Source organism: Scaptodrosophila lebanonensis, unplaced genomic scaffold, assembly GCF_003285725.1.
Source record: "Scaptodrosophila lebanonensis strain 11010-0011.00,11010-0021.00 unplaced genomic scaffold, SlebRS2 tig00000043-arrow-pilon, whole genome shotgun sequence".
Lineage (NCBI taxonomy): Eukaryota > Metazoa > Arthropoda > Insecta > Diptera > Drosophilidae > Scaptodrosophila > Scaptodrosophila lebanonensis.
The window spans coordinates 3,314,166-3,342,070 of NW_022060545.1; the positions used below are offsets into that span (position 1 = coordinate 3,314,166).

The following is a 27,905-nucleotide window of genomic DNA, read 5'->3' on the forward strand; positions in this document are numbered from 1 at the left end:
AATTAAAAATCAACATTATTTTAAAACTGGCAGGCAAGTTAGTTGTTCGATATGATGTCATTGTTTTATTTTATTGTTTATTAATTGGGATATTCTGCTCTTTCCCGCCGTATTTTTACGACAGCTGTGCTTGTGGGCAAGCAATATTTAATAACCCGGAAAATTAAAATTTTGAACATACTTATTATTCTATGAAGTAATTTGTAAAGATGTAAGAGGAACTTCATGTCGTGCTCGAGTTGTGGCTTTGCTGCAATAATGTCTATATATATAAAACAGATTGGCCTGACTGACTGATTGGCAATCAACACACAGCCCAAACGGTAATACCTAGGAAGCTGAAATTTGGACAGAAAGACCCTTGTGAGCACTAAAAAGCGGTTTTGGAAAATTCGAACTCCAAAGGGGGGAAACGGGCTCCAACGTTTGGATGAAAAACTTACAATTCTGAACCAATTAACTTACAAACTTAGTTTGTATACTCTCAAAAAGAATACAAGAAAAACTGTATACTTGTTTTTTTTGCTATTTTTTCTGGGGCCTGAATAATAGGAATTTTCCTGTGGAAAAATAAGGACACGACAAGCTATGTGCAATCAACGCACATTTCCAACGGTAAGAGTATAAGTGATTAATATAAGACCTAAAAACGAAAAAGAGTTCCTCAATTTTTGGATACTATCATTGCGTCAAATGATATATTTGTCAGGTCCGAAGTGTTAGCACAGAAGAATATGAAAACAATGTTTGCAATTGTGTTTATTTCTGCGGCATTTCTGCGTTTACATAATCGTATTGTTTATTGTCTAAAAAAAATAGATCGTATTTAATATAGCTACACATATCTTAAAATTTTTTATCTTAAATCTCACCTTAAACACATAATAAATTTTCACAAATTCAGATGGCAGCAATCACTGTGCTCAGCAGACTTGGCACTGACAATGTTAGCTCAGATGGTTCACTGCCGCTTACAATTACAATTGGTTGATGGCTTTACAATCGGTAGAGTCGTTTTCTCGTATAATAAGCCCGCATAGAGAATTGCAAGATCTTTCAGTTTATGTGCAGCTTAGGGTCAATTATCATTGGATAAAACGACTCTTAATATTATTACATACTTTGTGCAATTATTGAGACTTAGCTAAACTATTACGAATTAATATAAATAGGGATTAGCCGAGATTCCTGAATTATCTCTGGCCATAGTCTTGGGTATTTACAATTGCTTAAGTCTAGTGCCTAATTGAATTAGTTTTGTTTCATAGGGAATTCAATGAAATGTTAATAAAACGTAATTGGGGAGTATGCACAATGGAACTCTGATTGTTGACTATAAGAATTGATCTAAGTGTTTGAATTAAAGTAAGGTAAGGTTAGATAAATCTACTCCATCTCTACGGAATCGGCAGTATTTGAATTCTCCTCTGACTTCTTTGACGATGGCGAATCGGAGAGATGTGGCGAAAGGTCGCGCAGCTTTACAACGTTTCCCACGCACACAGAATTGGCTGCATCGACCACAGAATAGCCAATGTCAGAAGGAGTGCCTTCCGGATAGCCCAAATAGTAGTCAGCAATCCGTCCAGCCTCACGCAGTCCACTTAAATAGGCGCCATGCACAGTGGCCGGATAGTTGCGGATAGTGTGTTCGCCGGCGAAGAACAGACGGGGCAGTTCTTCGGAATCTTTGGTTGGGTGTGGTTCAATAGAGGTGGGTGGAATTACGGGAGCGGCCAGTAAATCGTAGTCACTGCCAGAGGAACCAACGGATACATAACTATAAGAGCCCCTGGCCCATTGATCGCTCCGCCAGCGGGTGACAACAGTTTCCTTTGGTTGGGGAACAGCTGCATTGCCAAAAATGTTCTTCAGCACCGACATACAGCGTCCGATTATGATATCGTCTGTTACACTCTCTACTATATTAGCAGCCATGCCGGCAACGAGCGCCAACAGGACCGGCGAAGAACTTATGCTCCAAAAAAGAAACATTTCACCTAGAATATTAGTTCATTGAGTCAGATTCTAACGCATGGTTTCAAAAGCTTACGTACCGCGACTAGAGGTTGTACTGCCTACATGACCGAAAAGATTGGCATTGGGATCCCAAAAAATGCGATCAAAACAGAGCACCACTTTGTTTAAATTGCCAAAACCCAGGCGACGTATGGCTTGTTGCTTCCAGTCTGGTAGCGGTGGGTCGAACTTCACTGTATTGCCTTGCTGCGATTCCTCGTGGGCCACAGCCACCTTGAGCACGCCCAGCGTCAACGTGCAAACAACCAAATCCGCTTTGTAGGTCATCAATGAATTGTATGTCTTGACATTTTCGGCTACAATTTCGACGCCCTTGTTGTTGTACTTAATCTCTTTGACAGCGCTATTCACGCGTATGTCCAGATTTTCGGTAAGCGCTACCGGCACGCAGGAGTAACCATTTCGGACTGTTGTGTGGTGGCCAATGAACTCGAAATCGTCATCTTGGTCCCAATGCTTAAGCGATAAATTGTTCAAACGCGTAGCATTGGCGAATTCAAGGTTGGCAAAATGCCAGTCCAGGATGAGTCGATCTCGAGAGGACAAGTACACATCACTGGGGATGACATTGGGTTTATGTATTTATTTATTTTGCATTCCAATTCAATGAAATGAACCAAAACTTTTTGTTCATCGTTATGCAATTGCAAACGAAGAGAACCAAAGAGAAATTAAATTAAAAGCCTCATGAACTATCATTGGAATGGCATACAAAAATATATGCAAATGTGAGCACAACAAATGAAATCGCTTCCACGGGTTCAACTAAGTATAGCCATCTTAGAACGACTTCCAATTAAAATAATAAAAAGATGCAGTAAAGTGAAATAAAAATTGATACATTTCCGAAATAATTTAAATCTTGATTTAAGGTCCACACATCCCCATTTTCTGAAGCTATGATCTTGCTGTTCACGAAAGCTCTGATATTCATAGAACCTTATCTATTGCACTCACCTGGGTCCATTTTGTTCCAATTCGTGCAGTTTGCTCTCCAGCTTGTGGCCCTGACTGCGCATTTCCTCGTACACCTTTATGATGTTCTCCAGCTTGATTTGTGTATTGCGTATATTGTATTCTTGGCGCGCATAGGTCATGTCACTGTCTGCGTTCTTGGGCAAGCGTTGGCGGACCTGTGTGTTGTAGTCCTGCTTCAAAGCAGAAATTTTATCCTTGATCAGCTTAAGACGCTTGCGATGTTCAATGATTTTCGATTGCGCCACAATTATATCGTTCATATGGAGGGCGCGTTTCTCCTGCACAGCCTTGTCTTGCATATTGATGATCCATTCCAGGGCGTCGCCCAGCGATACAGGACAATTGCCAGCATAGTTAAAGTCCAGGCGATGCGATAGATAGCTGGCCGACTCTAACAGTCGGTTGAATTCGCGCTCTATCACATCATCCTTCTCCTTCGGCACCGGCTTACCATCAGGACCGTAGAGGGGACACGTTTGTTGTATGGGCACCAGATCCATACCAATTTGCTTGCTCAGGATGGTCATAGGATTGCCATAGACACCGGTAACGACCATAGCACCCAAATCAGCAATGTAGCTGTTTTTGCGGAAGGTGGCAATTCGACCGCCGACACGTTCGCGTGCCTCCAACACAATCACATCCATTCCGAATTGCTGCAGTTGCTGGGCCACAGCCAGACCAGAAATGCCGGCACCAATGACTATCACCTTGCCCAACTTTTTTGTGGGTATGGCGCGCAGACGCTTAAATATGCCGAAGTTTATGAAGCCGTGACGCTCCAGAAACGAGTGCACGCGTCGCACCAGATTCGGTTCGCTGTCGAACGGCGGCGATAGATTTTTGAGCGCATTCTCGTAGGTAAGCTGTAGCTTTGGATTGTCCACCCACATATGTAGCAAACTATTTCGTATGTTTAGAAAGACACGGTGTCCCAGGATGCCTGAGCGACTTATATCGGGAAAGCAGGCCTCCTCGTTGGGTGTCATTTTACTGAAGGGTAACCGCGATTGAAATACGGCACCCTCCTGGCCGGACAGTGGGGTGGGCGTGTTCACCTCACGAGAATCGCCATTGGCCGTGGGCGCCGCTGCTGAATTGGACGCGAGCGTTGCTGTTGCAGCTGCCGCCGTCGTATCCTTTTGCATAGAACTGCGAGTGGAGGTGGTCTGATGATGAGCAGCCTCCGACTTGCGGGTGCGATGCTCGCCATGCGAATGATGATTTCGTTTATCCGCCACGCCGCTGGAACTGGGTGCAGATGAGTTAGAGGTGGATTTTTCACTGGATCCATTATCAGTGGCCCCGGCAGCACTTTGCTTGTTAGTGTAGTCCACCTTGGGCTTATTGCGTCTGCTTGTGCGTCGCTCATCGCTAGTTGCCGGCGCGTCATTGGAGTCGTCATCGAATTTGGTTTTCGCTTCCCTGCCAGAAGGTGCTGCTGCCGTTGGTGCTGCCGTAGTTCGTTTCGGCGATGGCTCGCCGTCAGAATCATCGCTAATTGTGACATATTCGATGGGCTCGAATAATTTGCTGGCATTGCCAACAGACTGCGTCGACTTCATTGCAGGTAGGCAACAGCAACTGAAAAACCACACAATTTAAATTAAAAACTCACTTAGTCCTGTCTTAGGCTCATCGCGCAAATAAATATATATAAATATATAAATATGTACGTATGTATATAAGGCACACGATGTGCGCCGACAGAGCGCCAATCTTCTTATGCATGCGTGTGTGTTTGCTTTAGCGGCTTAACCGTTGGCCGCAGCCGCTGCTGCCGTCGGCGCGTCTCTAGCAAAACAATTGTGGAGGAATACGCACCAACTGAATTAAATGATTTTCCACTTTTTCTCATACAAATTATTGACACTCGACACAACCTTAATTCGGAAATATTGCAAATATCTGGGCGCTAACTACGCCTAAACAAATTTGATATGAATAAATGTATGCTGTAGGGATGGAACGGCAGCGACACTGTTATCGATAGGTTGCTGTGGGAGAGCACGCGATATGTTTCGTGAGAAATGTGCTATCGATGTGTGTTAGCAACATCCTTTTGCACTGCAACTGTTTTTAACGCGGGATTTCCCCCGCATAATAATTAATTAAAAGCTTTAAGGCATTTATTTATATATGTACATATTTTATTGCCAATACGTGTTGTGTGCTCTTTTGCATGCGTTTGAAAGGAAATGAATATATGTATATGTATACATAAATGTGAAGGGGAAAGGAAGTACCTTAGATTTATATATACATATATGTGTGTATGCATGTATATGTATATGTATGTATGTATATACTTTATAAATGTATGTACATTTGTAGAAGGCGTCCTTATTTAATTTCCGTTGCAGCCTTGATGGTGTCAAGAGCTGGTCGAGGAAACAGTATATTTAATATTCATATGTATTTTAATTAGTTTATTGCATCTACACAAATATTATAAAAAATTTAATTTACTTTATTCATGCATGGTTTTAAATTTTTAAAGAAACAGATCGAATAAAACAAAAAATAAATAATAAATACCTTAATAATATATGAGATACGTTTATGTCTAAATATATCTACATGACTAGAATATGTTGACATAGGAAAGAAATTATTTTGAAATAGTATATTATATATTGATTATTTCCTATTAAGGCTTGATGACGAAAACAATAGCCGTTTCTACAAAACATTGCAATTTCAAGTTAGCAACTGTTTACCGTAGAGCATGCGGAGAAATTTGTCCTGTTAATAAAACCATTGAATGAACTTGTCAGGTTTGCTTCTCAACGGCTCCTGCCAACAAACAAAAATGTCTGAGATATTACATTAGCTTGCTGGGTTTTTATTTTGAAATGTTATATTCCTTACTAATTGCTATGATTGACATCTGATATCTTGATTTTAATACTTATCGAATTGTTAAATGTATGATTATTAATTTATATACAAAGCGCTGCTAAAAAGAAAATTTGAAGAAAATAATAAACATGTGTATGATAATTGGACGAAAATGTTGTGCTTATTTTTTTGGGAAGCACAGACGTTCAACACACGTTAGTTAATGTGCAACATTGGGTTAGCACGTTTGGTATTTTTTATGCAAATCTCGAACATTCCACATTCTTGAAATTTTTGCATACGAGTATCTCATCAAAGTAGTGGAACAATTTACTCTTATAACATTCTATAATTTAATGTGGTTACGTGTTTCCTTGCTACTGACGTTTTGACATGCTTTGTTGGCTTTGTGCCCATTACTTGATCCACCTACATATGAACACTGAAAAAATTATATTTATGTATTTTTTTTCTTACCAATAAATACAATTTTGTTCAAGGTCTGAATGTCTGACGGGCAATACTGATTGTAGACTTTTGATTTGGATTATCAATCATACTTGTATAGTAAGTCTTAAATGGCACATGACCAGAAATCCATTTGTGATATACAATGTGTATCTGTCAGCGAAGAACCAATTCAATGTCGCAACGGCTTTGTCAAAAAATCAAATTGATGTCTTTTTGTTGCTAATATAAAAACAAATTTTGTAAAATATGATTTTTAGAAGGCAAGGCGAATCAAGTTCTACAAATAAAATCTAATATACCGTTAGTTATTTTCTATTGATAAATCCGTAAATTTGGACTTTGTTATAATCTAATTGTTGTTGCTTAAAATAAAAGAATAATTTCTTGTCTTAGGATATATTTCGTAAAATTCATATACATATGTAAATCTTAAACCGAATACAAGTAAATTGCTAGAGCTCAGTGTATGTGTTATTGGCGTCATGCCACTAATTGAACCTTTGCTTATTTACCGCAATATAAAACAAATCTTAAAACTTAGTTAAAACTTTGAAATAAAGGGAATTTTCTTTCATAGCATTTACGTCGTAGTTAATTATTAAGAGACACGCGCCACAATTATTCCACTGGTTCGATGCTAATAGAGGAACTAATCACCCGATAGCACAAGGATCTGAATTGTGTTTGTTTAAAGTATGCGCCTTGTCTTAATTATCAACCATGTGACTTAACAGATGGTTGATAATTAAGCATATGCATACTAAATTTTAAATGTTTGTTTAAGGTTTCACGGCCTTTTTCTCTGAATTTAAAGAATCTGGCTGAGCACGGTCTTAATGCATGATTTGTTTATTTTTTTAGTTAACAGAAATTCGACATAGAAGTAAACAAAACAGGAAAATGAGAGAATAAGTAAAGGAATAAATTAAATTAAATTTAAAAAAAAAACTACAATGATAAATATGCTTATAATTATATCATGGACCAGTTTAGGGAATGGATTTCGCATTAATTTAGAGCGATATGTCGCATAGTGGAAAGTTGTTTAACTACTTAAAATATTTTTTTTTTAAATTTCATTTTTGCTGTTGAGTATTTTATACATTACAGGTGTTTTAAAGTTACAATATTTGGCGAAAAGCGGTTAAATGTTATTGGTCTGACACCACCAGAGAAAGTAATCCAGTTGCCTTCCTTTTTCTTTTAAGTCGCAAAATAAGTAACCGGAATGTAGATGCAGGAGTCTTCTTTGTTACTACAAGTATTTAAATGCTCCAGCAATGAGGGAAACAATGTTAATGATTAATAATGAGTTATATTAATTGATTGATTTTAAAAATTTTAAGAAAATGTATGAATCAAAAACTTTAACGAGTTAATTTACGTAGGTCTGCAAGTATTGGTGTCTGTAGTTTATGGATTGAAAATTGTGTTCGATTCTAAGCATCTGGTCTGTTCCAATTTAAATATTGTCAACAAACTACTTAGTATATCTTGCAAATATGAGACAGAGGCAATTAAGAGTTCGGTAAATATCAGGAGAGGTAATCAATATGTTCAGCGAAAAATATCATAAAGAAAAGCCGACTGCAATAACTAAAACATCAACATCAACAACTTTAGTACATCGCCTAGCGACTGTAATTAATGCAAATAACAAACCCAAAGACCATAGCTGCTAATTGAGTTGCGGAGATGTTTTCATGTGCTGTCAAATATTGTTACCACTTGGCAATTCACACTTGACACTTGTCGTGCTAATTTCAACGCGCTGCACTTATCTCGGCCGGTATTCATGGCGCAAGCTCACAAGAGAGTTTGCTCTCTCTCACTATCATCTTCCTCTCCCTCTCTCACGCTCTCTCTCTCTCTTTTCGCAGAGAAGATGAGAGCAGCTAGTGGCATTTGATCTGCCATGTTTTGAGAAATGACGCGATGCGTCGCCAGGCGCAGTGGAGATATCGTGCTAAAACGTTGTACAAGCAATAAAGTTATCAGCATGAAAATTTATTTATTGTGTGTGTTTATGCGACAGAAAAATAATAAGCTAGGCCCCGCTCTCGGCCTTTAGCAACACACTACCACCCCCGTATATGTACATATACATATAGTATATGTATGTATTTCCCTCAGATAACATGTTATATTGGCTACAAATACTTAAGGCCCACAAAGTTTATTGTTTTCGGGCCGCTTTACGATTTGCGCACTATGGTTGAGTTATAATGCTGAAATTTCACAACCAGCCTGAATTGCCCTACCAAGCAAAGGCAACTATGTACTATATATATGGTACCCTCTTGTATTATTGCATGTACTTGAAATATCACTAAGCCATAAGTATTGAGGGCAATAACAGCACGTACAAAGCTCAAATATAGATGGGGTATATGGGGGATATTGATTAAATTCACAACGGAATTGATCGATTGGACTTACTTTAGAAGTCCTGATCTTGCGCATTGACATTGAATTGAAACTGGATACTACGAAATATTTCAGTACGTTCAGTTTGTATTCATTTTGAATTCAAATTCGTGTTCTTTGGAAACTTTTATGTTGAAATGTTCTCCCCTCTAGCTACTATACTATATTTACCTTCTTCTATTCCGACAATGTATGCGGACAATACATTTTACAACGACTCTGAATGCAGCTACGAATTCTAGGTAATATTTTACGCTTTCATTTTACCATATGCGTATTTAAGACAATCGAATCTTATCTTTTATTTGCTTTCCGTGACAACTGACAATGTATACCCTGAAATGAAGAACTTGCATTCTTTGCGAAGCTTTGATTCCAACCCACGCTTCTTTTACTTAGTTCTCTAGCGGGCTTGTTCCATTAATGTCATACAGCAGGTTACTTAAGGATAGCTAGTTAAGGTTAGGTCAGGAGAGGATTTTTATGTTGCCCTTACTTCTTTATTTCTTGTACAACAATAAGAAACTTCACTTGAATAGATGCATTTTTGAACGACTACGCATTGCTCAATCCCTTATCGGTTATTTTTTCAAAGTAGAATAATGTTCTCCAGTTCCTATCAATTTCACAATCTCTCTTTCTTTGTCTCTTTCACTTTTCATGCTTAAACCTTTTTTTTCTATTTTTTTGCTTTTCGAATGCAACATTTAATTAAAAAACGCTGCCAACAAACTTGAAATGAATTCCTTATATTTGTAAAATTGCTTTCCGAGCAAATTACAGCTAATGCTCTTATCTCGTAGGTATGATTTATGCATAAATGATTAAGATTAGGATTGAGCCTAAATGTGTTTTAGCTGGGTCTAGATTGCAGTCCACCGTGGCAGGATTTTGATCTTTAAAATGCACACGCTTATCTTTTACAACAGCTCATTAACCTACAAACCTACTTTGTTAACTGGTCATTGTAATGATAAGTCTTCGAAAATATATGATATTTAGTTGGACATTTTTATTTAGTCTGTCTTAACAGGTGCCTATTACAGTTCCTTGAACTGACTTACTCCGAACTATTTGATAATGAATGCCCAACACATTCATCTAACCTATGTCATTTCTTTGGGGCTTTAGGGAAAATATATGTATGCAGCTAATTCTCCAAAAACTTTTAAAATCAGTGAAAACAAGGATTTATGTTTATTTTGTTAAATCACATATATAATGTGCATAACGACCAACATAGGAATGGTTTCTAGCTGTTTGTCAGCTGTGTGTCTTTTTTTTTTAAATGGAATAAAGTCATGTAACCATATACATATGTATAAAATGTTCAATTTTCAATCCGTGTAAAAAAGACCGTGCAAAAACAGAGTTATGTATATTTAAGGCAACATTTCGATTTATTTGATTAATTATTTATTTATTATTATTTCTATGTGTATAAATATGTATGTGTGTATGTAGATATATACAATTTCTGCATAGCAGTTATCTTTTCAAATTAAATTATGTGTATATAAGTAGTACTATGTATTTATATGTACATATATGTATGAATATTTTTGTTTGCAGTAGCTATTATTCTTTCTTGTGATGATTGTCCAATAGCTTTTGCGTCACCTGACGCAAGACTTGCAATTGTTGCTCATAATTGTTCTTCATATGACTGGCAATCGGAGCCACGCCGTCCTGCCCCGCATGAGCATGTTCATGCTCGCCTGCCCGGCCCTCCATATGCGCGGCGTGTTCGTGTTCATGATCGGTTTCGCTGCTTGAGCAACTGCTGCCGTGGCTGTGTCCGTGCCCGCCTGCACCTGAAAATAAAATGTTGATCACCGTTAATTATACTCCAATGTATGGATGTATGTATGCATGTATGTTTATAGTATGTGTGTGCCTTGCTCAACCAATTGAGCGTTAAACTAAGGCGTGAGGCAAGAACAAAACTCTGCGTCTCAATCAGGAAATGTGCTAATTGCGGTGGATCACTACATCAACTCTTCCCTAAGCACTCGTACTTACGTACTTATTTATATACAGTGAGTGATTGAAAGTAAAAACTGTCGGAAGTGCATCGGGGATAGGAAAGTTTTACAAGTTTCAACAGCAAATATACGCAGGCGCGTCAAAGGAGGCTGGAAAAGGGGAATCACCCGGGCGTAAAAATGTCAAGCATTCCAACACGTTTTACTATTTTATTTTATTTACATATGACTGTTGTTTAAAAAGTACCGGTCCCGTAATTTCCCTCGAAACCTCTGAATAAACTCGATATAAGTAAGACGTATTTGGTCTCTTGACTAGGCAAGTGATATGTGATATTCACATACTTAGCTCGACAAGTCTAGCTCGAAGAATGCGATGTGTGTATAGGGCCGGTTTGGCGGTAATATGATATCATTTATAACAAAATATGTATGTATAGAAAGATTTTTTAGTATATTGTTGAATGGTTCAACAGTTCCAATCTGTATGTGTACAAGTCTCAAAACTAAAATTACTTGAAAAAAGGCAGTCTATCTAATTTGGAACCAGCAGATCTTAAAGATTATATGACTCGGCTGAAGCCATATATTGGTCGTACTTAGCGAGTGTCAACTGTCAAATGCACTGCACGCATCCATTTTATGGTACTTTTTGCATCGTGCATCCCCCTGTGTATTTCCTGCCACAGACCGCATGGGGGCTTTTCCATTGGCTTGTAATAAAGACAACAAGATGATAGCAGAACTGCCATCTACAAGGCCAACCGCAATGCGTTGTGTGGAGAACCTGTTCTCAATTCACCGGAATCAGTGTTTCTCTTGATGAACAAATTGTTTTCACAATCATTTGACTGACACACGCATACACGCTCACACACACACACACACACAAGCACACACCTTTATTCCTACACCTATAAGTATATGTATGTATAAACATATAGTACATATGTATGTACATTTTAGTTTGCCATGCTACTCACCAAGCTGTTGTATTCCGAACATAATAAGAAATCCAACAAAGAGCGCCAAATAAGCTTTCAGGCCGGAGCGGTTTTTCGAGAGAATCTCAAAGAACACCACATAGAGAAGTGTGCCACAGGCGAAGCCTTGCAAAATGGCTGACGTCAGGCTGGGGACACCGGAATTATTTCCATGACTGATAAGGATACCAATGCCAATGCCCAGGGGACTAACAACTGCGAAAGTTAGCACATAGATGCAGGCTAGAATGAAGCGGGTGCGGGCCACAATTAGTTCCACTCCCACACAGAAGGCCAGCACCAGTTTGTGAGCTGAGACGGCGCCAAACATGAACCACACTGAACTCGCCGAGCCCTCGAGTCCAATGGCCATTCCCTCGAAGAGCTCGTGCAGCGATAATGCCAAAACAATGAACAATCCACGAAGGGAGGAAGCCAACACATCGGCCGGGTTGTGATCTGCACCGTTAGTCGCTGGCAAAGGCAGGTGGCTGTGGCCATGACTCTGATGATGGGCGTGGTGTTGTTGATGCACATGATGGCAAGTGTGGGCGGGTGGTGGGGAGAGTGTGGCCTCCTGATACTTTTGATCGCTGCTCAGCAGATCCTGCACAGACAGCGTGGTGGGGCTGCCTACCTCCGTAATTGTGGAAGGAACATGCTCTCCTCCATTGCCCAGAGCTGGAGCAGTGGGCGCTTTCACCAGATGACTGTGGCGTATGCTATGTCCACGTTCAAAGGCAGCCACAGCTTCATCGTCTTGTGAATTATTGTGATGCACATATGTGTGTATAGCCTCCTCCACAAAGTAGAGAATAAAGAAGCCGCAGCACATCAGCAGTTCGGCAAGTGGGAAGGTCAGTTCGGGTATTATCTGACAATCCTGCAGTTGCTCCACCACCTCCTGCACTTCGGGCAGCAAGTGGAGAAACGTGGTGGCCAAAAGAACGCCACCACCCATATATAGAAGACACTTCACTACAGTGGCGGAGCGGGCATTTGTTTGGCTTTCTGTCCACCGGAACCAGCGATTCAACAGAAAAGGAATTGAGCCACACAATGTGCTGGCGCAAAAGAGGACAACCATGGCGGTTACCTTGGCGACAATTAAGGACCCGTCATCGTCATGATCGTCGTGATCGTGATCGTGATCGTGATCATGGTCGTGATCATCGCGCATTGCCAAATGGCTAACGGTCTCATCAATTTGCAGGAAGCATTTCAAAAAGTTATTCACTTGTGTTTGATTCATTGTTGTGCCGGTTTATGTTGTTCCTTGTGTTGCGATTTTCGTTTTTATGTTATTATTAATTATAATTATAATTTTTTGTTCGCCGTGTGCGTGTCCGATGGAGGACGGTCAGTAATTCTCTCGCGATCACGTTTTGCTCTGCTATGCGAAAAAGGCGGCCAGTCTGCCCCTTCTGTTCTCTTTATACTTATAATGATCCCATTAAATGCTGCCTGGCTTAAAACTTGTTGTTGGCCCGAAGTTGTAGTTGCTGGCCAATACCGCAGGCGTCAAGTGTGTGTTAGTGTGCCTTGAATGTCAATGTCTTCGTTGTCTGTCTAGGAGCTTTTCACTTTTCACACAGGGCATAAAAAACAAGATCTATTTTGAACTTTTCGTCAACGGTTTCAAGTTCGTACTTTTTACCGCGCCAAGTCTTTTGCGTTCAAAGCGGCCTCGCAGACTGACTAACTGACTGGTCGGAGCACTAAGTAGTTACGCCTGCTGCTGCTGCTATCTTGAGTTTGTTTTGTTTGTCCGCTGCTGCTGCTGCTGCCGTCGACGCTGGCATCGCCGACCTGCCAGCAACTTCTCTGCCCGCTCTGAAAATACGTGAGTGGAAGATTAAACAAGTAAGCGCTAACCAAAAAACAAGCTGAAAAGTTTTATTCGTCTGCTCTGCAACTATATACCCTTCACTCTTTGCCTTGTAAGAAAAACATCGTTCATTTCGCCAAGGTCATGGATCGGTAACCATATACTGTGCTCCTACTAAGTAAAATTGTATGCCCTTTTTTTTTATTATTTACATATATACAATTTATTAAACCAGTATTCTGCTACCAATATGGCAGCTTAAGCTAGTTGAAAATTAATGGGGAATACAACAGTTGTCTATAAAACTATATATAAATTATATCGTTTCTTCGACAGCTGCACCTTTAGTGATCCATAAAGACACCAGTTTTTTTTATAAAACTATATTTAAATTATATCGTTTCTTCGACAGTTGAACTTTTAGCGATCCATAAAGACACCAGTTTTTTTTATAAAACTATATTTAAATTATATCGTTTCTTCGACTGCTGTACCTTTAGCGATCCATAAAGACACCAGTTTTTTTTATAAAACTATATTTAAATTATCTTGTTTCTTCGACAGGTATATCAAGTAATGATCCAGCATGGTTATTTAAAAAGCAACGCTATGTCTATAGAATGGAGGGGCTACAGACTAGGGGTTGGACCATTTGATTTCGCGGTTTAGATTCTGTGCGTACTCCTGAATATACATATAATTAGTTCATATAAACATGTGTATGTGGTTACCAACTTACGCACCCAAAGAAATATACCCCCCAATTGGAAGTGAAGGGTATAAACAAAAATTACTGTAACTCACAAGGCAAGCCAAGCGATTCACAAGTACACACGAGTATTAAGGTAAGCCTGCAACATTCTCTCGCAGACTCGCAGTCTCGCGCAGTTTCGCACTCTCTCGCTCTCTGGCTCTCATACATTTTGCTGCACATCTCTCACGCTATCTCGAACATTCATTTGTGCTGTAAGTCGGGCTGTAAATACATATGTGTAAGTGTGTGCGTAAAACACAAATGGTCTGAAACGTCATAAAGGCACACCTATAACGCCACACATGCGCATTTTACAATCACTATAGTGATTGCTACGAACATCGAGCATGCGGATAGCTGTGTGTCAGTATTTGTATTTGAATGTTTATGGTTGCAACCATTCACTTTATAATGGCAAATAAAATGGCTATACTGAATGGTTGCCGCAAAAGAGTGTTGACCTTAGATCAAATATTGTTATGGTACAGCAAGCTGGCATTTTCCAGTGACATTTTAAACGACAACTAATTTTGTTTAGATACTTTTTCGTAAACTCTTTAGAAGCCAACGCTCGCAAATTGCGATAAGCATTAGCAAGCAGAGCACAAAGCATTCAAAGCAAGGGTATTCGTGTTTCGCAAATTGAATTTCAAGTGCTGCTTAACAGTCTCCATAAATAATGTTGGTAATTAATTCACACGTACAAGTCTAATGAACAAACACATATGCCTCAGATGAAGCGCAGAAAAGTTTTTATCAGAGCTTCTGAGGTTTGGGTCTTTACTATCTCAGCAACTGTAAGCGAAATACTATATTTGAATGGAAATATTTTAAACTGTCCCGATATATTCTTCCATCATTCAATTATTTTTTCGATTTTTCGGATGAAATATAATGCGAAAGAAATGATTCTACAAGGTGTTTTCCAAAGTAAACAGGACTTTAAAAAAAAAAAAAAAAAAAAAAAAACAGAACAAATGGTTTTTTCGGCAAAATCAATTTATTTTATTAAAAATAGTCTCCTTCTGCTTCAATACAGCTGTTTCCACGATCCAAAAGCATGTCGAACTAGTGTTTTAGCTCGTTGGGCGGTATGGCCGCCAGTATGCCGGTGCAAGCCTTTTGAATGGCCTCTACGTCTGCATATCGCTTTCCTTTATAAAAGTTTTACCAATTTTAAAACAAAATTTAATGTTGGCTCTTTGTTCGAAGCTCATTTTCGCACCGATAACACAAACATACTAACACTTAAAACGCAATAACTACACTTCCAATCGATGAAATGTCATGAAATTCTCGATATATAGATAGCGCCACCAGGAGGCGCTAGATTCAATAAGTCCTGTTTACTTTGGAACGCACCTTGTATTTACAGATGTGATCGTCATCGAATAATGTTTCATATTCGAATAACACACCCAAATGATGCTATGGAAGCAATGAATGTTATATAGTCATGCACATTAAAATATTGGTGAGTCTGTTTTTTCCATTTAGAATATAAATTTTATCGAATTTTAATGCCTACTGAGGGGGAGAGATCGACAGCATCACTTGCTAAGTACAAAGGATATCAATCGAATTAGAAATCTTTTTCACATGACACTTAAACGGGTTATTGGAGTTGTACAAGTATGTACACACTCTGGAGTCAGTTTCGAATGAAAAGTGCGATATGATTTAGAAGGTATAAGTGCATTTCTACAAACATATAGTAGTTATCTAGTTATCTAGTTATAATGGCAAAAGAAGAGAATTATTTAATGTAACGCAAGGCCTCTGCATATACACGTCTGCACATACATACTTCCAAAGTACAATAAACATAGTTATCTTCTTAATTATAATATAAGTCTTATCACCTACCTGAAAATTAAAAAAAAAGGTTGAAACCATAGAGACCATTGAGACCCTCCATGCAAATAAAATACTACTTATATTCGTCATACCTGATTTAAGTGTGACATACTTAGTATTATAAATAATATGCGTATTGCAAGAAATAAAACTAAAACAAAAGAAATTTGATTTGAATCTACACTATTCTGCTGTTCTTTAACTAACTTAAAAATGTTTTTTAAACATTTATCCCCATACCTATTAATGAAACATATTAAGAAATGAGTTTGTTAAAAATGTAAAAATTTGACTGAAAATTAGGTTCACAAAGTTTACCAAATTTTGAAATATCAAAAAAGTCACGCCACCCACAATTCTTGTATGCTCTGAGGCCCCTCCTCTTTGTTGTAAGAATCGTTCGTATGGCAGATATATAATAAAACTTCGGCATAAACATAAAATTTGATTTTTGCTAAGGCAGTTGCTCGCAAAGTGTTTTTTGATATAATTCTTATTTATACGTGAATGAAAAGAAGCTTGGCTATTGCCAAGTAAGGACGGAAGGCAGTTAACCCTTTTGACCGATAAGTAAAAGCTCGCATGATCTGTCTTTGGCGTTTGATTTTTCTCAACTCACCATCAAATGCTACAAAAAATTGACAAACTCTCGATAGAGTTAAATGTGGAACAACGATGGTTCAAAAAGGAAAACTAAGTGTGTATATATCTATTGCTCTGCATTTTTATTTTTGTATAGTGCTTTAGGCACTTAATGGCTGTTATTCATATTTTGTGCCGTCACAGCACTTGTCTTCAATAAATGTAAATGTGCATGCTTGAATCCGCTCATCGAAGAACATATCCCTCTCGCACATAACTTTAGCCACTTCAGTGCCATTCTCACAACGATAGTAGCTGTGACAATCATCGACACTTGAAGTGACCAGCATGGTGCCGCGGCCTTCACACCGATTATGTGTGCAGACCACCGATGTTGGTTCAGCACAGGTTTTGCGGGTGCTATCGAAGAAAGTTCCCTCGGGGCATTGATACCACACGGGATCCAGATCTTCGACTATACCCAAGTTGGCGCAATTGAAGTAGCCACGACATGATCCTCCGTCCGCCTGATAGCCGGTAAGCGGTTTTTTGGCAGTACCGCATATACCACTCTTCGGATGGGCCGTGCATGGGACATTCTTTTTCAGGGCGCAAGCACCGGAAGTCCATTGAAAATATGGTACGGTTTTGCCGCAAGCTTTGCTTTTAGGATTCCCACTCAAAGAGCACTCATAATATTTGCTGCAATCGGTTTCATCTCGAAAGTTCGTCTTTGGCAAAGCTTCGCATATGTTGGGGAACTCCACGCAACTGGACTGTTCTTCGTACACACAGCTTTGGCTGGCCTCATCGAAATGCAATCCTTCGCCGCAACCGCCAAACAGGGCTTCTCCATTGCTACAGTAATAGTAGTGCCTACAGTCTGTGGGATAGGCTTTCCACACCCCGTCTAGGCCTTCACATCTATTGCTACAGTGTACACTATTCGCCGTCGTTGCAGTCTCACATTTTCCCGTGTTGCCATTAAATACCAAAGGGTTTTCGCATCTGTGATATGTACCTTCGCCATCGTTGCATTTAATGTATAGGTCACATGAGCCCGGGTATCTTATGAGGGTGCCATCCTTGAAAAGGCGGCATAGAGTCAAGAAATCGGCGCTTGCGAGCGACGGTTCCGGCAGTAAGAGCAAAAATAGGCCGATACCAAGACAGGTTAGTTCTGAAATGTATATGTATATATTGTGATATAATAATAGCAAATAGAAATCTTATTTAATTTAAATTTGCTTACTTGAAATGGCAGTTGGAATTATTCTATTGTAGCTCAATGTTTCTACTTTAATATATGCAATTCATTTTTGATATTTGAATTATTTTACATACATGTACGTCTTCACTCCAAGTTTCTTTCAATTCAATTAAACAGCGTAAAGAAGTTTTCATTCCATAAAAAAATATTTATAATTGGAATTGAAGTGGGACTTTGATACTTTGGTATTTTGAAATAAGTGTTGCACGAATGACAGCTCATTTAACTGACTTAACAAACAAATTATTGCAAATTAAAAAACAATTTCTTCGAATCTACATTTTTAATTTTATTTGTCGATTTTTTTAAAATGCACTTTGCGTTGCCCTTATTACTTGCTTCCATTAACAAATCTTGTTCGACTTTACCAAAAATACGCTTCATACTGCTAAGATTGATTTTCTAGAGTTCGTTCCCGATGTTTTGCTAAAACTTCAGAATATTGTGTTAGTCACAATTACAAATTCAGATGTGCCAATTTTTCGCAATATATCTTTAAAACCAAAAATTGTTTCAGAAAAATGTGTCAATTTTTCATTGGTCGGTTCTATGGAAGCTTTATAATATAATGAGTATACTTACATATATTAACACTTAATACCTATTAATTTCCATATTTTCAGCTGTATAGCTTAAAAGTTTTCGATGTTCAATACCGATTAATTTCATATGAACAAGTACATAGAAGTATATTTTTTACGCCTCCTTCTGTTATTAACATTGACGTTTATCTACTTGTTTAAATGTAGTTTGTTTGCTTTGATTGAACCAGGTGCATTCAAATTTTTATACTCTGTACATGAAATGTACAAGAGTATATTAGGTTTGCGGGAGCTGAAAAATGTAACAGGCAGAAGGAGGCGTGGCAGACCCCACAAAGTATATATATTCTTGATCAGCATGACGAGACGAGTCGATCTAGCCCTGTCTGTCTGTCTGTCCGTCTGTCCGTCTGTCCGTCCGTATGAACACCTGGATCTCAGAGACTATAAGAGATAGAGACACCAAATTTTGCACAAAGATGCGTTATGTGTGTATTCTATACGAGTTTGTTTTATTTTTTTGATTTTCCCCCCCACTTCCCCCCTATGGGGGTTTTCCCGATTTTCCATTCGTATAATCGCCTATATCTCGGAGACTATAAGACCTAGGAACACCAAATTTTAGTCCCAGATGCCTTATGTGAATACGCAGAAAATGTATATTTTGGAATTCCCCTCCCGCCCCCCTCTACCCCGCAAATCGTAACTCCCGTAATTCTTGGAATTTCGAACTAAAATTTGAAATTAAAATTGGAAATACCCCCAGTTGGTTATTATGTGTCCGTATGCCAAATTTCATTATGATAGACCGATTTAACAAGAAGTTATAGCCATAAATATATTTGCTGATGCAGCGCTGCTGCAGCGCTGCTCAAGCGCTGCTCAAGCGCTGCCCGCGGCTGTTGTTGATGTTGCTGTTTGGTTGACTGCGAAAATGCTTACACAGACACGAATAGATGCGCATAGGCATACATACACTCACACAGACGCAATTGCTATGTAAATGTGCAATTATAAACCCTTTACGTGAGTTCGAATACCGAGAGAGGTAAAATCGATCAAATTTTTTTTTTATTTTCCTAATTTTTTTTATTTTCTATAATTATTGTAAACATATGTACAGAGTATTTCAAAGTCGGGACACCCGACTTTAGCTTTTTTACTTGTTTTACTATGTTATCAAGTGTTTGGTTGGCCTTGAAAGCTGATAATAGGCAGAGATTCCTTGCTTTTGCAATTTAAAAGATGCATTTAAAAGCGTATTTTTAAGGAATAGTTGTGGCAAATATCAAGAATATCTGATTGTGTAGTTATGTAAGACACTAGATTTTATTAATAACATATACACTCACTCAGCATTGTTACCGAATTCGATCGGAATTTTTGCTTCACCAAAAGAAACCAATTGAAGTTGCTTGATGTGACGCTCTGTTATGATTGCGTAGAACTAACTTAAATAGGTGTGAGGACGGCGTTTTAGTATCAAAATTGAGCATTTTGAATCATATTGCCTTTTTGTGGTCTGCGTAATCTTATCCGTAGCTGACCGAAAATTTGAGGATGTGTAAATAAGACAGGTAATCTACTAAAGTTTGCAAAAAGAGTTGTTCCAAATTGAACATTGAACAATATACACCTTCATTATCATCGGATTGATATGTCTAACAAATTCATTCAAGTAAATTCAGAAGCTCCTAATTTGTTGATTTATTAAACAATTTTGCCACAAAACAAGCAATAAATTCATAAAAATAAATAAGCCAAAGCTGCCTTTCACAGGGTAAAATACTTTGTTATGTGGAAAATCCAACACAATGGCTTAGGGAGCCCTCGCAGTGCCATTAATTTTGGAAGCTTGTTGTCGATGTCAATTACGATAATCATATATATGGCTAATTAATAAACCAATAAATATTTTATCAGTACCAGTAGTCACTAGCTGATTATTTTTTTGCAGTATATTAAAACATGACCCAATAATTACACCTTGCAACACAATTTTGCGCGTGTACTGAGAGTGAAAGGCGATTTGGTCGTGAAATGCTTCTGAAAATAGTATCTTGTGCGAATTCTTTTCAATTATTTTTAACTATTATGCGCACTGTTCTATTAGTTAAAGATATAACGTATTGATTAGCAAGATAGAAAATACGTGTAATTTCTTATAGCCGAAGGGGGCCCTATATTTCATTTACTGAATTTTAAATTGGCCCGGGAATATGTCGCTATATACTTGTATATCTTCGAAAATGTAGATTTATAGATTCACAATATTGTGGCTTAAATGCCGGCTTCGAGTTGATTTAAAACTGGTTCAATATTATAAATGCACTAGTAGCAAAAATATTTCCCTATATATTTTAAAAGGATTACTTATATATTTTAAACGATTAAATACAAATTTCGTAATATCTTAATATTAACAAGAGAGAACGCTACAGTCGAGCAAGCCCGACAGTGTAATACCCTGTACCCAGGTAAACTTCCGTCACTGAGTTATATGCGCCCATAGCAGCAGCAAAAAGAGGAAGAAGAAGAGCGAACTTGTTGCTGCAGTTTGGGGGGGTTGTACTGGCGAGGATTTGTTTTGCTAATAACTTTTCTTAGAATTAACCGAATTGAATAAAATTTTGAACAACAGTAGACAATTATATATAAATTATGTGTGCAAAGTTTGGTTTAGGTAGCATTTGAAATGTGGACGCTATTGACGAAATTCTGTAGCGGGGGAAGGGGGGGAAAATTTAAAAAAAAAACATAAACTCGTCCTTACTCGGACCTAGGAGAATCTGGATGCCAACTTTGGTTATTCTAGCTTTTATAGTTTCTGAGATCCTCGCGTTCATCCAGACGGACGGACAGACGGACAGACGGACGGACAGACGGACGGACATGTCTAGATCGATTTCTCTCGTCATGCTGATCAAGAATATATATACTTTATGGGGTCGGAGATGCTTCCTTCTGTATGTTACATACTTTGCACAAACCTAATATACCCTTTTTACCCTACGGGTACAGGGTATAAAAACAATACTATACAAATATAACTATGTAAATAGAAAACATTGTAAAACTGTTATGAACTTTTGTAAAAATTGTAGTCGGGATTTTTATCGAATAAGGTAAAGACTTGAGGGTATTCTCTAGAACGTGAAGAATAATTGTGTAAGTGCGTTGATTTTATATAAAAAGTATAATAAATCTTCAATCTGAAAGACTATATGATTTGCTTCCGAAGAAGTTTTTTTTTCTCCAAGACTTCGTAATTCCATTTGGAAATCCAGTTCTAGTTATATTAAGTACAATTACCAAATTACCACTTTGTTGCCCAATGCTATCTATAGAAATTGAAAGCGACAACTGAGATTTTGATATGGTTAACAATAAACAATACCTTCGAAAGTGAATTGAAAATAATTTACAATTGCCTTTTATTGCTATAATAATGGCCGAAATGATAACAGCAATACTAACAGGTGGCCATAGCGTGAGTTCAGGCGTTCAAATAAAACCACTTGTCCACTTGTTATTCATTTGCACAAAATTCAACTTTATTAGATCTTAAGTCTTGCACGCAGTCCAGACGTTAACCTCGGAAACACAAGCGCCTTTATGCTCGTCAAAGAAATAATTGCCGCAGCTCAACTCTTCCACCATAAGTTGGTCCTTACAGCGCAAATAGTTGCGACATCCTTTAGTACCAGAAAGCACAAACTCTACGGTGCGTCCGTCGCAGCGATCTTCAGTACATTTGATATCAATGGGATCGCGGCATGATTGTGTGGTTGCATCAAAGAATGTATTGTAGGGGCAGAAGTTTTTCGATGGATTTGGATCGGGTTTGCCATCCGCTTGCTCAGCGCAAAAGAGATAGCCACGGCAGGTTGCGCCATCCGAAACAAACTCGTTCTTTTTTGGCTTGCTAGCTTTTCCACACACATTGTCCGGCAGGGGATGTTCAGGACAATATACTAATGACTTCATTACGCATTTGCCTGTACGGGTATTGTAGTACTGACTTTTGCATTTTGCGGACGTCAGGACGCCCTTCTTGCACGAGTAATAGCTGTCACAGCTCGTCACATCGTCGAAGTTAACACCGTCCTTTATAATGCTACAGTAGTCGAAATCAGTGCTTTTGCATTCAGATTCATCCTTCCACGTGCACGACTGGGTGGTTTCATTGAAATGCGTGTTATCGGGACAGCTGTTGTACATTGGCGTCTCCTCGTCAGCGCAGTAGTAGTAGCCAAAGCAGGACTTGGGATCGGAAATAAATCTGCCAACAGCCGCTGTGCACGATACCCGTTTGCATGCGTTATCGTCCTCGAAGTCCTCAGGCCACGCAACACACTTTGCCTTATCCTTGTCAAAATAGGGTGTGGAGCCGCCACAGGTGCTATAGGTAGCGACATGGTTATTGCATGTTATGTAACCACTACAGGATTCCGGATTAGCAATGACAGTTCCATCAAAGAAAATCCGGCAAATATCTTCGTTGCGGGCATTCACAAATGTACCCTCAAGGGCCAATATTGCCAGCACAAGAAAGTATAAAGCTAGAGGTGTTGAAGCAATGGTTTTAGACGAGCTCATAATATTATTATCAGAGTTCCACTAACCTTTCATTATACTGAGCTCTTTGCGTTCCTTTTAGTTTGCCAAACAGCATTAAACTGATTGTGTTCAGTATGAGCACAAAGCGTTGATGCTTCAATTATTGTACACACAAAAATACAAACATACGAATATGTGTATACACCTTAATGTTGATGTATAGAAGGAAGTTGCAATTTTTCGGGTGTATTTTGTTCGATAAGTACGTTTTAGATTGGCAATAATAGTACATTAGTAATAGTAATAGTACATTCAGATATAGAAATATTATTCATTGTGAAAGATTGTGAGCGACAGTTTTTTGCTAGGAAAAGAAATCCTATGTAATCTGTTTTATTGTAGAGGTCGTTTATAGGTACGTATAGAACATGCAGCAGACAACGAAATGAAAAAAATGTATTCTTAAACATTATTGCCAGACTAGCCCTTCAGCTCGTTTGTCCATTTGCAAGTTTGCATATTAATGAATGGATATTTAAATATTTGTTAAGTTGACAAATATGGCCTGTGAACAGAGCTAAAATAATAAACAAATATTTTAACAAAATAAATTATATTCTAATAACGCCAATTATACGTTGGGGGATTTTCATTTGCCAAGAGCCCATAACGCCAAATGTAATCATAAGTCTACCGATTCGCACTACTAATATGGTATTAACAAGAGAGAACGCTACAGTCGAGCAAGCCCGACAGTGTAATACCCTGTACCCAGGTAAACTTCCGTCACTGAGTTATATGCACCCATAGCAGCAGCAAAAAGAGGAAGAAAAAGAGCGAACTTGTTGCTGCAGTTTGGGGAGGTTGTACTGGCGAGAATTTGTTTGGCTAATAACTTTTACTTAGAATTGACCGAATTGAATAAAATTTTGAACAACAGTAGACAATTATATATATATTATGTGTGCAAAGTTTGGTTTAGGTAGCATTTGAAATGTGGACGCTATTGACGAAATTCTGTAGCGGGGAAAGGGGGGGAAAATTCCAAAAAAAAAAATAAACTCGTCCTTTCTCGGACCTAGGAGAATCTGGATGCCAACTTTGGTTATTCTAGCTTTTATAGTTTCTGAGATCCTCGCGTTCATCCAGACGGACAGACGGACAGACGGACGGACGGACGGACATGTCTAGATCGATTTCTTTCGTCATGCTGATTCAGAATATATATACTTTATGGGGTCGGAGATGCTTCCTTCTGCATGTTACATACTTTGCACAAACCTAATATACCCTTTTTACCCTACGGGTACAGGGTATAAAAAGAAGAGATCGTTTGAAAAATCAACGTGAACACGAAAAAAAAACAACAAATTTATTGCAGAAGGCCTATTCAGTTATGAATCTACAAAAGAGTAATGGTAAAAAGTTCTAAGTGGGTCAAGAAGGGGCATTATTCATAAAACGAGTTTACATCATTTATAATCAGCTTATAATGAAGGGCAACATCGTGCCCAGTTAACGGATTGCTGATGACAGAAGCATTATAAACAACAGCCTCCTAAAGAATCTTTCTGCGACTCAATAGATTGCTAATACTGTATTGAAACCACCAAAGAACTGAGGAGTTTTTCATTTTCCTTAAGTGTCCGCCTGCTGCCTACATTGCGTATGAAGAACATTGGGAATTGGATTGCATTGCATACTTTTAGGCAGTGCTTATATTTGTAAGCTGTTTCGTAGTTGGCATTTCTGCATAAAAATTTGGGCTCATTAATTTCATGTATTAAATTGGATAAAATGGAGCGTTTTCTAATCGAGCACAGAGCCTCCATTTTATACGCGGCTCAATTGACTCATGGTGTTTTATTTTTCGTGGCAAAAAGACAAAGTACTTAATTATACTAAAAGTAATATGAAATTCTATAGCTAATCGAATAACAGAGCCATGAAGCTTTCATATAATTATATGAGATGATTTAAGACTACTAAATATGGGGTCCGTCAACACTATATCGTCTTAATTTTTGAAACCTGTAAGCACGAAACAAAGCTACGAGTACCCATTCGAATTGCCGAAATACGTCGATACATCAAATTATCATTAGTTGTAGATAGCCGGATACTGTGTCATAGAAACAGCAACAACCGAGTGGATGATGTTTTTTTTTTTTATTGAAGCGTGTTACTGATAAATACAATAAAATCTTAGGAGTGAGTAATATTTATAAGTTCGTTTAGAAGCAAAATAATTCCTAAATCAAAAAACAATAATTACTAATTTGACGTTTCCATGCCAAAAATACTACAAGTATTTCAACTTATTTCAATGACATCTTTTTGATTTGTCCATTTTACTAAACACCATTGAGAAATCTGAAATCTTTTCAAAATTAACTTTTGAGGCTATTCTACTCAACAGCTGCATCCAAAGTATAATCTATTGTTATTTTTAATAGCACTGAGGCTTACTGGCGTTCAAATAAGAAATATTTATTTAATTTTTACCATACTTACAAGTAATATGATGTAATTTATAATTTAGTTTAATTCTTGTATCATGAATATATTCCAACTGCCATGGCAATTAACTTCATTCGCTGAAAGTTGATGTGGCATTTCAAAAAAGGAATCTATTTATTAATGTTAAATACAACTTTAAAATGAGTTTATGAATCTGTCGTAAGCAATTGCCATTATAGAATTTGTGTAGCACAGTGTAGTTAGAGGGCTGTTGAATAGCTATCGTAATACTCATAGAAATGTTAATGCCTTATCTTGTGAATAACTGTGTTAGCAAATTAATCGATTAGCTATGTATAAATGGTGAGCACGGCAAAATGATATGTCTTGAAAAAGAAGCCCAACAAATCACAACTTCTAGCATGATAGAGTGCTTGCCGAGGCCTAACTAATGGCTTGCATTTGGCTTTCAACAGAGGCGGCAGTGTCGTCGAGTTATTTTTATGCGAGGAATTACGCATTTGGTCGACAGCGATGACATCGGCAAGTGCAATTGTCATGTCTTTGAATTAAATGTCCATTAAATAAAAGTTCTCCTAATCAGTGTTTGATAATCCAAGAGAATTTTTGTTTTCACCTCATATAGAATATGAATTTATCAATGTTAAAAAAAAAAAACTGTGACTGTGAATAATTGATAGAAGAACGGTCAGTGAGAAGCTTAAATAGCTGCCCAAATGCCGGAGTACTGGCAGTATTATTTGAGCGGCCACTAGTGAAGAACTGGAATAAAAGTCACAAAGGGAATAATGAAGGAAGTGCAAGGTGTGTGTTTGAAATACTGCTTGATGTGTAATTACTTATCAAGAGTGGCTAAGCAGCCAAACGTTCAATTAGAAAAATATGTTACGAGTTTATCTATGGCGCTACATGTTGGCCTAGCAGTTAATTAAAAGCTGTCAACGTGCGTATTACGAAGAGAAGACCCTGATCGCTATAAAAACCCAATGCTCAGCACTTGTTTTTCTAGTAAGAATTTCGAGCGTAACTCTTCAAGGCATATTAAATATTGCGTTTAGAGTGATAGGTTCAAATATGGCAGGTAGGATCAAGATACACATTCGGATTACACCAATACCAGCAGCAGCAACAACAACAACAACAGCAACGACAGGATCCGTCTTAATCATTCAGCCAGTACTAATAGCCATCATATGCGTTCTTTGCAGCTTTCAAATTTACGGCCAGCCTCGTCCTGGTCATATGCGGAGCATTGTTGCCCCATGCATACGCCTTGGAAATGGAAGATCTGTGCAAGTACTGGAATGGAAATGGATATGTGGGAAATCCCAGTAACTGTCATGACTGGGGCTACTGTCAAGGCAACAGTCTTGTGGCCTGGGGCAGTTGCGACGGTACCCTTGTGTTCAATTCCCCGACAAGTATGTGTGAGTATGCCACGAACACGACATGCTATACCAATATTACCGAATCGTGCAGCATTTCAAGTAGCGCCTGGTATGCACCAGTTACCAGCAATTGTTCACAGTATGCTTATTGTAATGGGCAAGGCACCATTCTATATGGCGAATGCCCGAAAGGTCAGGTATTTTTGAATTCCCCCCAACCCACCTGTGTGTGGGGACCTTGCCCGCAAGACGACATCTGCGCCTTCATTCCAAACAACCAATATGTGGGCGATCCAGCTAATTGTGGCGGCTATCTACTTTGTTCGAATGGCATTGGAATAGCTGGTACTTGTACCGCATCAGATAGCGGGCAAACAAGATATTTCGATTATACGCTCGGTGGTTGCACGACGACCTATCCTTCAGTTTGCGGAGACTCTGGCAATGCAGGTGATGACGATACTGATGATGAAACAACGACACCAGCACCAGTAACTTGCACAGCAGAAGGATACAAAGACGATGGTGTAACCTGTTATGGTTATGCTTATTGCGCAGCAGCTTCAGGGAATTCGAAATGGGGTAAATGTCCTTTTGGATTAGATTTTGATCCAACCTCTCAAGAATGTGTGTCCCCGGCCAGTTATGCATGCGCGGCCACTCGTAACCGTTGCAAGAACACCAATATGGTCTATGCCACTGTGACAGGCACAAGCTGCAAACAATATACATATTGCCCGAATTTAGGTGTTGGAACATGCCCCTCTAACTACCCATACTTTGATGAAGTAGGGGGCAATTGTGTACAAAATAAACCGAGTTATGCAATTTGTGGTACATCTTAATTGACATAACAAGTATGAAACACATCTACAAATTATTTTGAACTTGCAATAAAATGTATTGAACCTACCAAAG

The 27,905-nt window shown here is 38.4% G+C and overlaps 5 protein-coding genes across 5 annotated transcripts; 1 reads left to right on the plus strand and 4 right to left on the minus strand.

Moving 5' to 3' along the window:
- Positions 1-742: 742 nt before the first annotated feature.
- LOC115622427 (possible lysine-specific histone demethylase 1) lies at positions 743-4,964 on the minus strand. The gene is made up of 5 exons (XM_030516364.1): positions 4,843-4,964; positions 2,998-4,602; positions 2,058-2,596; positions 873-2,000; positions 743-806 (listed from the first exon to the last, which is right to left on the minus strand). Exons 2-4 carry the CDS (start codon positions 4,581-4,583, stop codon positions 1,387-1,389), a joined length of 2,739 nt encoding a protein of 912 aa, XP_030372224.1. The 5' UTR covers positions 4,584-4,602; positions 4,843-4,964; the 3' UTR covers positions 743-806; positions 873-1,386.
- A 5,238-nt stretch (positions 4,965-10,202) lies between these two features.
- Positions 10,203-13,390, minus strand: LOC115622840 (zinc transporter ZIP1). The gene is made up of 2 exons (XM_030516919.1): positions 11,726-13,390; positions 10,203-10,571 (listed from the first exon to the last, which is right to left on the minus strand). Exons 1-2 carry the CDS (start codon positions 12,975-12,977, stop codon positions 10,336-10,338), a joined length of 1,488 nt encoding a protein of 495 aa, XP_030372779.1. The 5' UTR covers positions 12,978-13,390; the 3' UTR covers positions 10,203-10,335.
- Positions 13,391-16,925: 3,535 nt separating this feature from the next.
- LOC115622260 (peritrophin-48) lies at positions 16,926-19,917 on the minus strand. The gene is made up of 2 exons (XM_030516161.1): positions 19,911-19,917; positions 16,926-17,926 (listed from the first exon to the last, which is right to left on the minus strand). Exons 1-2 carry the CDS (start codon positions 19,915-19,917, stop codon positions 16,926-16,928), a joined length of 1,008 nt encoding a protein of 335 aa, XP_030372021.1.
- Positions 19,918-22,122: 2,205 nt separating this feature from the next.
- Positions 22,123-23,190, minus strand: LOC115622264 (peritrophin-44). The gene is made up of 2 exons (XM_030516165.1): positions 23,184-23,190; positions 22,123-23,120 (listed from the first exon to the last, which is right to left on the minus strand). The coding sequence occupies exons 1-2, from the start codon at positions 23,188-23,190 to the stop codon at positions 22,123-22,125; spliced, it is 1,005 nt and encodes a 334-aa protein (XP_030372025.1).
- Positions 23,191-26,373: 3,183 nt separating this feature from the next.
- On the plus strand, positions 26,374-27,832 carry LOC115622265 (peritrophin-44). Its single transcript, XM_030516166.1, has 2 exons — positions 26,374-26,403; positions 26,808-27,832. Exons 1-2 carry the CDS (start codon positions 26,388-26,390, stop codon positions 27,830-27,832), a joined length of 1,041 nt encoding a protein of 346 aa, XP_030372026.1. The 5' UTR covers positions 26,374-26,387.
- Positions 27,833-27,905: the final 73 nt, after the last annotated feature.